Source organism: Cervus elaphus, chromosome 19 (genome assembly GCF_910594005.1).
Source record: "Cervus elaphus chromosome 19, mCerEla1.1, whole genome shotgun sequence".
NCBI classification, from domain to species: domain Eukaryota; kingdom Metazoa; phylum Chordata; class Mammalia; order Artiodactyla; family Cervidae; genus Cervus; species Cervus elaphus.
The window spans coordinates 52,460,279-52,475,116 of NC_057833.1; the positions used below are offsets into that span (position 1 = coordinate 52,460,279).

Genomic DNA, 14,838 nt, shown 5'->3' on the forward strand with positions numbered 1-14,838 from the left:
CTCTTAACTTGGATTAAGTCCATTGATGTTTGATAGGATAATGACTAGTAATGTATGTGGACAGGTTTCTACTTCCTTATCTTTGTTATTTTTTGTTTTCTTACTTTTTTTTTTTTTTTTTAACTTTTCCTGCCTTCTATTGGATTGGTTACATGTATTCCCCACCCCCTCCCACAGTGGTGTATAAGTTATATACAGGGCTTAAAATTATCATTCACTTTTTCACATTAATACTTAAAATATTTTGACTTAAAAATTCGAACATTATTCTGTTTCTATATATTTCTTCCAAACAATAAAATGCTCTTTGAATTTTTAACAGTGAATTCCCCATCTTCAGTCTTTTGTATTATTTTTGTCTACTATTTTACCTCCTTTTAAAAAATTTTGTTGAAATATAGTTGATTTATATTGTTGCATTAATTTCTTCTGTACAGCAAAGTGACCAAGTTACCAAACTTGCTTTTATACCCTTAAAAGTCATCATTATTATTTTTGTCATAAATATTTAACCATAGATTTAACCATAGATTTATCAGGTTCTTTGGTCATTATCACTTTTTTCATCCTCCTTTTTCCTCTTGGGCACAGATTTATTCTTTCTGGAGTAGCATCTGGAAAGCATCTGGAATAGCATCTGGAAAGCATCTGGAGTAGCTTTTTTGTGATGGTCTATTAATTGTAAGCATTTTAAAACTTCCTTTGCCTGAAAATATATTGACTACATTGCCAATCTTGCATAATAAGTTAGGTGACTATATAACTCATTTGAGATGTCTGCTGGAAGGCAAACTTTTATTCTTTTATAGGTAATTTCTCTCTACTCTCTAGTTGCTTTTAAAATAATTACGCTTTGTCCATAGTTCATATTTTTTACCTCACAGTGTCTAGGTTGGATTTATATTTATCCTGTCCATATCTCACTACATGTCTTCAATCTAAACAGTCTTGAGTTTCAAGATAAGTTGAGTCAGCAGATACTGGAGTTATTTGAAGCATGTCAGCAGCAAGTAAGTGATTTAAAGAAGAAAGAACTCTGTGGAACAGAACTTCAGAGAGAAATTCAACTGTTATTTCCACAAAGCAGACTTTTTTTAGTTGGGTCGTCTTTAAATGGATTTGGTACTCGGAGCAGTGATGGTGACTTATGTCTAGTTGTTAAAGAGGAACCAGTAAATCAGAAGACTGAAGCACGGCATATACTCACCTTAGTCCACAAACACTTCTGTACTAGACTTTCTAGTTACATTGAGAGACCTCAGTTGATTCGAGCAAAAGTGCCAATTGTGAAGTTCAGGGATAAAGTCAGTTGTGTGGAGTTCGACTTGAATGTAAACAATATTGTTGGAATAAGAAACACATTCCTTCTCAGAACTTATGCATACCTTGAAAATCGAGTTCGTCCGTTAGTACTGGTGATTAAGAAGTGGGCCAGTCACCATGATATAAATGACGCCAGTCGTGGTACTTTAAGCAGCTATAGTCTTGTACTGATGGTTTTGCACTATTTACAAACCTTACCTGAACCCATCCTTCCATCCATCCAAAAAATTTACCCAGAATCTTTTAGTCCTTCTGTACAGTTGCACCTTGTACATCAAGCGCCATGTAGTGTTCCTCCTTACCTCTCAAAGAATGAATCAAACCTTGGGGACCTCTTACTGGGCTTTCTGAAATACTAGGCTACAGAATTTGACTGGAATAGTCAGATGATTTCAGTTCGTGAAGCCAAAGCCATTCCCAGGCCTGATGGTATTGAATGGAGAAGTAAATACATCTGTGTAGAAGAACCTTTTGATGGAACAAATACAGCAAGAGCTGTGCATGAAAAACAGAAGTTTGATATGATCAAGGATCAGTTTTTAAAGTCATGGCACAGATTGAAAAACAGAAAAGATTTGAACAGTATACTACCTTTAAGAGCTGCTATCCTGAAAAGATAACTGGCCTCTATTTCTTAATAAAGAACAGTAGTTACATCAAAAAAATAAATAAATAAACAGTCTTGAGTTTCATCAATTATGGAAATTTCTGAGTGATTAATTCTTTGAATATTAGCTTTTTTCTGTTATCTCTACTAGCTTCTTCTGGGATTGCCGTTAAATTTATACTAGACCTTCTTTTCTTAATATTTTTTAACTGCTGAGCTCTAGTTTAGCCATAATGCTTTATATTTTATCATTCTGGCTGATGCTTGCTGTTGACCTTTAATTTTGATTTCCCTGTGGTGCTTTGCCACCGACCCCTGCCACCATTTTCCTCAAAATAATTGAAGGTGTACTCGTTCTTTCATTAGTTTTTTCATTCATCCACTCATCACTTATTTTTCTCTCAAATTTATTAATTTACAATTGACATAATAACATATTAGTTTCAGATATAGACATAATGATTCAGTATTTGTAAATATTTTGAAATGACCACCACAAATCTAGTTAACATCCTTCACCACACATAGTTACAAAACTTTTTTTTCTTGGGATGAGAATTTTTAGATTTACTCCCTTGAAAAGTGAAAGTAAAATTTAGTCACTCAGTCGTGTCTGACTCTTTGTGACCCCATGGACTGTAGCCCACCAGGCTCTTCTGTCCGTGGAATTCTCCAGGCAAAAATACTGGAGTGGGTTGCCATTTCCTTCTCCAGGGAATCTTCCCAACCCAGGGATTGAACCCATTTCTCCCACATTGCAGGCAGACTCTACCAACTGAGCCACCAATAGCTTAGCAAGTTTCAAATATGCAATACAGTGTTACTAACTGTAATAATGAATAATGTATATTCTGTACATTATTCATCACTTGTTATAGAATGCCTACTAGGTGACAGACACTATTCTGGCATTGGGTGGGGGAAGTTACTTAGGACTTTAATAGACTTGATTTCTACTTCAAATCTTAGTGGCAATCACTGGTTTGTTAGTCTATGCTTCTTTAGACTGGGAAGGAATTCTGACCCTGGCTCTTCCCACTCCTCCCATCAACTAGCCCAGAAGGCATAGGTTTTAGATTAAGCCACTGATCTAAAAACAAAAGACTAGATTCATATCTTGCATTGGGCTAGAAATAGAAGACAAGAAATTCACCATGTGACAAAAGAAATATACCCAAACTAAAGCAAGACAAAATAAGAAAGAAAAGATTTAGGCATTAAAGAGACAACCCAGGAAATGGGATAAAAGTTGACAGGTGCTCCAGAAAGAGAGTATAGTACAGAGAAATCCCACAATTTATGCCAGCATCTTCCTCAAAATCTCTTATTCCCTCTCAGTACCTCATTCTTACTTTCAGTATCTCTCAGTTATCTATATTTACCAATTTCTGTTTTTCTTCTCATTCTCTTGTACTCCTTACCTTATATCCATTCAGTACCTAAGAACTGAACTCAACTACAATTTGCTTAATATTTATTTCTGTACATTATTTATCATGCTCTGTGTTATGTGCAGTGTGCTGAGTGACAAGCAAGAATTAAAATGTTTCTGCCCAGAAAGAATTTGTTATCTAGTGATTTGATCGGCTAATAAGAATATAAAAAATAATTAAAAGGAAATTCCATTTAATACAGGAATTAAACTGTTTTTCCTTTTCCTCCCCCCCCCCATTCCGTTATAATATGAATAAAACTCAGGAGTCACAGTGTAAGGTTAAGCACTAGCACTTTTATTAACTTGGGGAGAATGTTAATTTCTTTAATCTTTTGGAAACTATTATAGGTTACTGTCATTAAAATTATAAATATTTTAAAATATTTATATAACATACAAAATGTCATATAAGCTTTTAGCCCATTTTTTTATATTTAAGAGTTTATAAAAATATGTAAAAGATGTGAAAATGAGAATATACAATGATACTTATTATGTTTTACTGTCAAAACTTTAGAGTGAACCAGAATGTCTGTTAGTAGAATAGATAAATTGAGATACATTTACTATATGTATCACAGCAATAAAAAATGAATTTGGAAAACCTACCTTAAAGTATAAGAAATTAACATATCTAAGTTTCTTTACCTCCTTCAAGTGAATGCAACCTTTTTTTCCTTTCTTTCATGCTTGTGGGATCTTAGGTCTCTGACCAGGAATTGAACCTATGCCCCCTGCATTGGAAGCACACCACTGGTCAGCCAGGGAGGGCCCTGCAAGCCTCTTGTATGTAGTATTTTGTTTACTGCTATATCCCCAGAGTCAAGCCCTTGATTTGGAACAAAGATAAAAAAAACAATTGTTTAATGAGTGACTACATGGATGGATGATAGATGGATGGGTTAATAGGTACTGATTGGGAAGATCCTATCAGAGCTTTTATTTTTAACAATATATTATACTTAAGCAAATTGTTAATAGGGATTATTTTGAAAGAATGGGATTCTGATGAACATTCATGTTCTTCAAGTGGATCCACAGCAGAGTCTATCCCAGCCCTCCCTCAGGCAGCTCCTCCCTCCTTTTCTCCACCCCTCTTCTTGGCTGGATGAGAAATGCAGATGCCTCCTTTGCAGACAGAGGCCTATCTATGAAGAGGCAAGGCTGCAAAGTTGCCCTGGAGCACTGAGAGAAAAAGAATGTGCTGGGTGATGATGCCATCCAGGACATTAACAAGGATTTTCTAGCCTCAGAAGTGAGCAAGGAGAAAATTGTTGGCAGGGATAGAAACACATGGCATGTGCTGAAAGGATGGAAAATTGTCTGGAAGGAGCAGTGTTGCTTGTTCTCCACTCTCATCCTGGAAAGAACCTGTGCACATTCTGTGGCATTGTTGTTTTCAGTCACTAAGTTGCGTCCAACTCTTTGCAACCCCATGGACTGCAGTGCTCCAGGCTCCCCTGTCTTCCACTGTCTCCCAGAGTTTACTCAGTTTCATGTCCATTGAGTCTGTGATGCTATCTAACCATCTCATCCTCTGCTGCCCCCTTCTCCTTCTGCCTTCAATTTTTCGCAGCTTCAGGGTTTTTTCCAATGCGTAGGCTCTTTGCATCAGGTGGCCAAAGTACTGGAGCTTCAGCTTCAGCATCAGTCCTTCCAATGAATATTCAGGGTTGATTTTGTTTGGGATTGACTGGTTTGATCTCCTTGCAGTCCAAGGAACTCTCAAGAGTCTTTTCCTGCACCAGAATTGAAAAGCATCAATTCTTAGGGCCTCGCCTTCACTATGGTCCAACCCTTATATCCATACCTGACTACTGGAAAAACCACAGCTTTAACTATGTGGACCTTTGTTGACAATGGTCTCTGTTTGTGTGGCATGGTTGTGGAGGACATTATGCCTTCATTCCACTTAATCCATTTATTTATTCTAGGTGGCTGGTTCTCCAGGGACACACCCTTATCCTCTGGGCAGGTCCTGTTTTTGAAGGTCTGTTTGGCTCATTCTTCCTCTTTAATCCCAGGGTGGCTCTCTTCCATCTTTCTTCTTAGCTGGGCAGGAGTCTAAGGCTCCTCCTAAATGTTGCCTGTTGTTGCTGTTGCTAAGTCAAGTCCAAACCTTTTGGGAACCCACTGACTGTGTGCAGCCCTCCAGGCTCCTCTCTGACAGGGTCCTTTTTCAAATATGAAAAAAGAGAAGGCAAAGATATAAAACAGGAACTCAGTCACGTCTGACTCTTTACAACCCCATGGAGCCTGCCAGACTCCTCTGTCCATTGGATTTCCCAGGCAAGAATACTGGAGTGGGTTGCCATACCCTTCTCCAGGGAATCTTCCTGACACAGGGATCAAACCCAGGTCTCCAGCATTGCAGACAGATTCTTTACCATCTGAGCCGCCAGGGAAGCCCATAGATCTGTGACCTTGGGCAAGTTACAAGGTCTCAGGGTGGTTATGATATTAAAACAATTCACTAAAACAACTAAATGATTGTTTTTATTGTTTATTTATTGCTGCATTCTCCCTTGGTGAATGAAATCCTCTTTATCTTTAAAGTTCTTATTGCTATTCCCGCTCTCATCCCAGGAGGAAGAAAAATGACAAATCATCTGAGGAGATCAGGGCCCGAATATGAAACTCTAGGAGATTTAAAGTTCAGGAACCCTTCTCAAATGCTCACAGTTGATGTCTCTGGTATAAGGAGTTAATATTTGAATCTCAGAGAACATAGTACACTCAATAAAGACTTCCTTAGACTAGTTTTCAGACCAAATAGCAAAACTGAAAAATTTCAGAAAAGGAGGACGATTGGGTAGAAATTCAGATACACAGGAGAGGATAGGTATTTCTTTCCTTCATCATTGTGTTCCTGGCCCCAACAAAATGCCTGATGCATAGTTATTTTACCCATCTCACAAATATTTGAGTGTCTGCTATGTGTCACACATTGTACTAAGTTCTGAAGATAAAACAAGAAAATATTCCTGCCCTCATGGATTTACATATTGATGAGAAAGTCAGTCTATAAACATATGAACAAATAATACATTTCGGAGAGTTATAAGTATTATGAAGGAAATAGAGCCAAGGAAGGGAAAAGACAGTGCTGAGCTAGTGGATGATATTTAGAAAGAAAAGTTTCCCAGAGAAGGTCACTGTTAAAGCAGATTTGTTCAATAGTTGCATGGATTGATACAATCTTTTTATTCCCTTTCATTTAATGAGATGGGTGAGCCTCTATCAACCAGACTTTGGGGATGACAAAATATTTTAGGAAAACCCTAAATCAGTGTTTAAAGATGATCTTACATAACTAAATGAGTCAAAAAAATTCCAAGTTCAAACAGTTCCCTGAAAATCTGTCTTAAAAGAAACAAGTTAGTCTACGGGAAGAGGAAATTTCAAAATCTTTTGGTGCCATCTCAGCTGCTGGGCTTTTTCCAGTGAGGGATGGAGGGAAGGACTAAGAGACAGGGATAATAGAGTGGGAAAGTCTAACATACTTCTAACCGAAGATCTGGAAGAGAGAGACAGACAGAATACAGTTGAGCAGTATTTTAAATATATATATATATATATATATATATATATATATATGAATTTTCCAGAGTGGATTAATCCAATATTTAGATTCTAGGAGACTGTTTAATCTCAAAAGATTAATAAAAAATCCTCATCTAGACACACCATGAACACTAAAATGCTCACAAATTTGAATTCAAGGAAGGAAAAGAAATATAAGCTGTATGGCAGATTAAAAATGGCTACTTTTTTTTTTTTTTTTTTTTTGCTACTTTTTCAATTGAGAGGAGGAGACAATGAGATGAGAGCAGTTTCTCATTTGTAGTTGTGGACTCACAGTTTGTTTTGGCAGGTTCCAGTTTGTTCTGATGCTTCCCTGTTTCACATCCCGGCTTTCTTCCCAACCACTGGCCCTGCTGACTTGTAGGGACTGCTGACCTTGGCCTCCAGAAGCAGAAGTAAAGCAGTTTTCACCACATCTCAGTTTTTAAAGGTCTAATCTCTGCAATAAGTCTCTTATTCTATATCATTCATACAGTTAAACCTTCCTGATCAAACCCTCATAGATATTCCATGTTTTGGATGATCATTGGCCCAGGTAAAATTTTGGCTTTCTGTTATTATGCTAGAAGATGTGAACAGTTGCTACTAGGGGTCAGCTATTGGTGGGTTTTGCCACATATAATGTCCAAGGAAGAAAATGATAAAGAGTTTTTCACAGTCCCCATTCATTTCACTTTACTCATTTGTGTTACTTTTTTTTTGCCTCTGTGGGCATGGAAATGTTTAAATGTAAAGAAATTAATGTAAAATGTTAACAGCTATGGAGACATGGTAAGATTGAAATGCTATGGTCAGCTGAATTATGCCAAAGGGGCTTTTTTTGGTTGTCCCTGATCTCTCTTTCCTTTGCACCCTACATTGACTCCATAAGCAATCTACTTTCAGTATAAATGCACAATCTGATCATTTTCACCATTTCCACTGTTACTGAAAAGGCACCAATATTTATTGAATGGAGAAGCGCAACAGTCTTATAATTCATTTCCTTCATTCTGCTTTTGCTCCTGTACATTTTTCTTCTTTTCTCTTTTTATCTTTTTCATGTAAGACCCATGTCATCTTTTAACATAAATTGTTGTTGTTCAATCTTTAAGTCCTGTCTGACTGTGCAAACTCCATTGACTGCACTTCACCAGGCTCCCCTGTCCTCCACAATCTCCCAGAGTTTGCTCACATTCAGGCCTATTGAGTTGGTAATGCCATCTAACCATCTCATTCTCTGCTGCCCACTTCTCCTTTTGCCTTCAATCTTTCCCAGAATCAAGGTCTTTCCCAGTGAATCTGCTCTTTGCATTAGGTGGCCAAAGCATTGGAGCTTCAGCGTCAGTATCAATCCTTCCAATGAATATTAAGGGTTAATTTCCTTTAGGATTGACTGGTTTGATTTCCTTGCAGTTCAAGGGATTCTCAAGAGTCTTCTTTAGCACCACAGTTTGAAAGTAGCAATTCTTCAGCGCTTAGCCTTCTTTGTGGTCCAGCTCTCACATACATGATTACTGGAAAAATCATAGTTTTGACTGTACAGACCTTTATCAGCAAACTGATGTCTCTGCTTTTTAATACACTGTCTAGGTTTGTTATAGCTTTTCTTTCAAGGAGCAAGTGTCTTTTAATTTCATGGCTGCAGCCACCATCCACAGTGACTTTTGAGCCCCCCAAAATAAAGTCTGTCACTGTTTCCATTTTCTCTCCATCTATTTGCCATGAAGTGATGGGACTGTATGCCATGATTTTAGTTTTCTGAATGCTGAGTTTTAAGCCAGCTTTTTCACTCTCCACTCTCACACTCATCAAAAGACTCTTTAGTTCCTCTTTGCTTTCTGCCATAAGGGTGGTGTCATCTGCATATCTGAGGTTATTGATATTTCTCCCAGCAATCTTGATTCCAGCTTGGCCTCATCCTGCCTGGCATTTTATAAGATGTACTCTGCATGTAAGTTAAATAAGCAAGGTGACAATATACAGCCTTGACATACTCTTTTCTCAATTTTGAACCAGTCATTCTTCCATGTCCGGTTCTAACTGTTGCTTCTTGACCTGCATACAGGTTTCTCAGGAGGCAGGGAAGGTGGTCTGGTATTCCCAACTGTTGAAGAATTTTCCAGTTTGTTGTGATCTACACAATCAAAGGCTTCTATGATCCAATAAATTGATGCATGTTTTTTCCTAGTTCTTCAATTGTATATATGTGTGTGTTTTTCACAGCTGAGTGGCTTGCGGGATCTTAGTTCCCTAACCAGGGAATGAACCCCTGACTCCTGCAGTGGAAACACTGAGTCCTAATCCCTGGATCACCAGGGAATTCCCTTTTAAAATTTTTATTTCTTTGAATTAAAGAAAAATTAAAATATATGAAATTTTTGGAAGGGGAAATTTTTTTTTTTAATTTCTCCATTTCTTGCATTGCAGCCAGAGAATGAGATCAGTATATATTTACTTTGGTGTTTGTTGACCTTCCTCTTTGGCTTAATTTATAGTTAATTTTTATAAATATTACATTGTTACATGCATGTTTGAAATGAGAGTGTTTTGTTATTTGGGTACAGAATTACATATAAAAGCTACACATATACGGCTTATTCACTCACTGTATTACTCAAAATTTTATATCATAATTATTTTGCCTGCTTGCTCTATCAGTTTCTTAGTTGTATTAAGCTCTATTATGTTGGTAGATGTTTTTCTTTCTCCTTTTAATCCTATTTTTGTTTTATATATTTTGAGTCTTTGTTTAAAGCTTATACTTTTCTAGAAATTAATAAAAATAGCTCTCAGTCTCCCTCTCTTTCCAAGTCTTCCAGGCTGCCTGTGTGTCAAGATATTCCACAAGAGAGACTTTCATTATTTCACTGCATGTGCTGCTCAATCCTCTCTCCAATTTCTAATTCATACCTGGTCTGAGAGTGTGCTCTTGCCTAAGAAGATCTGAGCATTTTTCCATAGGAGACCAGGACAGAGGCAGAGACTCTGATGCAAAAGGAACCACAAGAAAGGTGGCTGAGAAAGGTGAAGGAGAGACACAAAGATGGTAGTAGAAAGTAGTGAGATGCACTCTGAACTGAGACAGACCAAGAGCAGAGGAGTGAGACAAGATGAAGGGGCTTGAGGGACCAATGGAGGGTTGGCAATTCTTGGCTGTGCTAGGAATAGTATTTGGACAGAGAAAGTAATGTATAATTTTAAAAACCTGAAACATAAAATAGAGGTGGAGGATAGGTAACACAAGATCCTGGGACAACTGAATTATAGATAAAAAAAACCACTTGTTCCTATTGATTGCTTCTCATTAGGTTTTAAACCCTGTGCCAGTGTGTATATGTGCATATTTTTATGGAACCCCTCTGCTAATATGTGAGATTATCCCCACTTTGCTGATTATACCACTGAATCTCAGAGAACTGAAGTGAGTTGAGACTAGCTCTCTTTTCTTTGACATTACAGAAACAAATTTAGAGAAATGGAAGGGTAAGAAGGAAAGCAGGGAATTAAGTCATAAGTCCCACTCCAGTGTTCTTGCCTGGAGAATCCCAGGGATGGCAGAGCCTGGTGGGCTGCCGTCTATGGGGTCGCACAGAGTCAGACAAGACTAAAGCGACTTAGCAGCAGCAGCAGCAGCATAAGTTCCAATACCTTGGGCACCTGATGAGAAAAGCCAATTCACTGGAAAAGATCCTGATACTGGGAAAGATTGAGGATGGGAGGAGAAGGGGAGGACAGAGGATAAGATGGTGAGATAGCATCACCAACTCAATGAACATGAGTTTGAACAAACTCTGGGAGATAGTGAAGGACAGGGAAGCCTGGTATGCTACAGTCCAAGAGGTCACAAAGAATCAGACTTACTGACTGAACAACAACAACACCATGAAAAGATTATCACAATAAGTTTAGTAAACATCCATCATCTCATGTAAATGCAAACTTAAAGAAATAGAAAAAGTTTTATTTTCTTGTAAGGAGAACTCTTAAGATTTACTCATTTAACAACTCTTGGATATAATATACAGTGATATTCATTAGATTTATTATGTTGTATGCTACATCCCTGAGAAGCACAGAATTTATTCAGTCTAGAAGATTCTGTTTTAGTTAATTCACCAGTTTGTGTGAATTTCATTATTTTTCATATAACCTTGGCAATTTCAATAGATAAATTACTCATCATTATTTGTGCAAACTTATTAAAATAATCAGATGACATCTTTAAAAATATACCAATTGTTATCGAGTTTCCCTTATTTCTGTGTTTAGCAGTATCAGTCCAAACCACTGTAGGACAGCATAATTTCCTTAAAATTCTGGATATTTTTATAAAATATAAAAAACATCTTTTAAAATTAGAGACTAAACTGGTAAAATCAGAGAATTCCTTATCAGACAGAAATATCAAATAATCATAGAACTAAGTAGAGAAGTAAGTGAAGAATTAGAATCAAAACTTTCCATAGTGATGTCTGCTGATCCCTGGTGGTCTGGAGTGTGGATTTCAACAGATTATGTGTTCTGGGAGATAGGAATCTGGGGTTCCTAGCAGGTCCTGGGGTAAGATCTAAAATCCCCCATGTAGAGCCAAACCCCAAAAAGGATAGCCCCCTCAGAAAGGAGAGCTGAGAAATATCTGTCCTGAAGACTGAGATGGTGAGTGTGGAAGCTGTGTAAATTTGGCTCTGGATGTCAAACATTACGCTAGTGCTAGTGCTTAGCTGATCACTTATGTCCTACTCTTTGTGAACTTTTGGACTGTAGCCCACCAGGCTCCTCTGTCCATGGAATCTTCAAGGGATCTTCCCTACCCAGGGGATTAAACCACTGTCTCCTGCCCTGTACAAAACATACTGAAAGTGAAGTCACTCAGTCATGTCTGACTCTTTGCGACCCCATGGACTGTAGCCTACCAGGCTCCTCAGTCCATGGGATTTTCCAGGCAATAATACTGGAGTGGATTGCCATTTCCTTTTCCAGGTGATCTTCCCAACCCAGGGATCGAACCCGGGTCTCCAGCATTATAGGCAGGTGCTTTACCATCTGAGCTACCAGGGAAGTCAAAACATAATAAAGGTTCAAAGATCAAGGTCTTCCCTTAGGCAAGGCTGAAGACTTTCCTCTCTGGTATTTGGAATTTAGGCCACAGTTCTTGTTTTTGGATGGATCACTGGATCTGTGACACAGTCCAATTTTTAAACCAGATTTGAACAGGAGAATGGCCACTTGGCTCAGGTAGAAGTAGATGAAGTGTTTGGTTTCACGTGTCACATGACTTCCACCATGTGGTGCCAGCTGGGGTTGTACTTCTTGTCAAACTCCTTGATATGGACTGCAATGTCCTTCTCTATATTTAAAACGGGCCGTAATTGATATGTCTCCTAGGTATCTGGCAGAAATACATGCAAAAAACTTTTCAAGTGCTTTAATGCAGACCTTGAAGATTTACCACAGATAAAATTCAAGGAATCCAAGCTCAGACACAGTTAAAAGACAGGGGGGAAATACTTCAGGTGTATTAATTAGCATTAATTATTATGGTAACAGCACACAAAATATTTAACATTTTGAGAAGTAAACTTCTCTTTTCTACTTTCTAAGAGCTTTAAAAGTATTTATTTTTAATTGATTGATGATTGCTTTACAATATTGGTTTGATTTCTGTCATACAACATGAATTAACCATAGGTGTACATATGTCCCCTCTGTTTTGAATTTTCTAAGAGTTTTTTAAATTAGAAATTTATGTTGAATGTTTAAAATAAACTATAAACTTTAAAATATTCTCTAGGCTTTTCAGAAAGATGACACAAATCATTCCTTTCAATTTCTTCCAAATTATTTTTCTCAGTTGATCATAGTTCACCTAATAAGAATAGAATAACTTTATGGCAGATTTCTTTTGTTTATTATTTTTACATCAAGGTACTGGATATATATTAGGAGCAATATTAGAACATTTATATAGCATTTTCTCTGAACAGTACTTGTATGTGGTGAGGACTGTTCTAAGCACTTTACACCTATTAACTTCAGTTCAGTTCAGCTCAGTCGGTCAGTCGTGTCCGACTCTTTGGGACCCCATGAATCGCAGCACACCAGGCCTCCCTGTCCATCACCAACTCCCGGAGTTTACTGAAACCCATGTCCATTGAGTTGGTGATGCCATTCAGCCATCTCATCCTCTGTCTTCCCCTTCTCCTCCTGCTCCCAATCCCTCCTAGCATCAGGGTCTTTTCCAATGAGTCAATTCTTTGCATGAGGTGGCTGAAGTATTGGAGTTTCAGCTTCAACATCAGTCCTTCCAATGAACACCCAGGACTGATCTCCTTTAGGATGGACTGGTTGGATCTCCTTGCAGTCCAAGGGACTCTCAAGAGTCTTCTCCAACACCACAGTTCAAAAGCATCAATTTTTTGGCGCTCAGCTTTCCTCACAGTCCAACTCTCACATCCATACATGACCACTGGAAAAACCATAGCCTTGACCGGACAGACCTTTGTTGGCAAAGTAATGTCTGCTTTTTAATATGCTATCTAGGTTGGTCACAACTTTCCTTCCAGGGAGTAAGTGTCTTTTAATTTCATGGCTGCAATCACCATCTGCAGTGAATTTGGAGCCCCCCAAAATAAAGTTTGACACTGTTTCCACTGTCTCCCCATCTATTTCCCATGAAGTGATGGCACCAGATGCCATGATCTTAGTTTTCTGAATGTTGAGCTTTAAGCCACTTTTTCACTCTCCTCTTTCACTTTCATCAAGAGGCTTTTAGTTAATCTTTACTTTCTGCCATAAGACCTATTAACTTAGTGCTCATAATAACCAAATATTAATAGTTGTTATTCTCATTATCTCCATCATAAAGAAAGAAAGTGAAGAAAGAAGTCTCTCAGTCGTGTCCGACTCTTTGTGGCCTCATAGACTGTAACCTACCAGGCTCCTCTGTTCATGGGATTTTCCAGGCAAGAGTACTAGAATGGGTTGCCATTCCCTTCTCCAGGGGATCTTCCTGACCCAGGGATCAAACCTGGGTCTCCCACATTGCAGGCAGATGCTTTACCTTCTGAGCCACCAGGGAAGCCCCATCTTCATCATATAGACGAGGAAAAGGAAGCTCAAGGAATTAAGCAAGGATCACACAGCTACTAAGTCTTCAAACACAGACTGACTGGCTTCAGAGTTACTCTGGACCCCTATGCTACACTGCATCTCAGAGAGATCTTCCATGACTACATCTAAATTCAGTTCAGTTCAGTCGCTCAGTTGTGTCCAACTTTTTGTGACCCCATGGACTGCAGTACACCAGGCTTCCCTGTCCATCACCAACTCCCGGAGCTTATTCAAACTCATGTCCATCGAGTTGGTGATGCCATCCAACCATCTCATCCTCTGTTGTCCCCTTCTCCTCCCACTTTCAATCTTTCACAGCAGAATTAACATCTAAATTAGGATCCCTTTTATTTGATAGTACTCTTTTTTTTTCCTCCTGAGTGTTGTACAATTTAAAATTATCAATTAATTTTTGAATTAGTTTATTTTTTTTCTTCCCAATTATTTTTATTAGTTGGAGGCTAATTACAATATTGTAGTGGTTTTTGCCATACATTGACATGAATCAGCCATGGATTTACATGTGTTCCCCATCCTGAACCCCCCTCCCACCTCCCTCCCCATCCCATCCCTCTGGGTCTTCCCAGTGCACCAGCCCTGGGCACTTGTCTCATGCATCCAACCTGGACTGGCGATCTATTAGTTTAATATCTGTCTCCTTTAGTCTCTTTCTCTTTGAGAGCAGGAACCATTTATTGCCACTTCCCTGTATATACCCATTGCCTAGCACAGTAGACTCAATAGTAGATGCTCAATAACTAGTTGAGTAAATGAATGAAAGCATAAAAGGTAACTA

At 38.2% G+C, this 14,838-nt stretch overlaps 1 protein-coding gene and 1 non-coding gene across 2 annotated transcripts; one reads left to right on the forward strand and one right to left on the reverse strand.

Annotated features, from left to right (window-relative positions):
* Nucleotides 1-773: 773 nt before the first annotated feature.
* LOC122675222 (poly(A) RNA polymerase GLD2-like) lies at nucleotides 774-2,015 on the forward strand. Its single transcript, XM_043873650.1, has 2 exons — nucleotides 774-787; nucleotides 947-2,015. Exons 1-2 carry the CDS (start codon nucleotides 774-776, stop codon nucleotides 1,680-1,682), a joined length of 750 nt encoding a protein of 249 aa, XP_043729585.1. The 3' UTR covers nucleotides 1,683-2,015.
* Nucleotides 2,016-11,918: 9,903 nt separating this feature from the next.
* TRNAY-AUA lies at nucleotides 11,919-11,990 on the reverse strand. Its single transcript has one exon. It is a non-coding gene; the product is annotated as a tRNA-Tyr (tRNA).
* Between the last annotated feature and the right edge of the window lie 2,848 nt (nucleotides 11,991-14,838).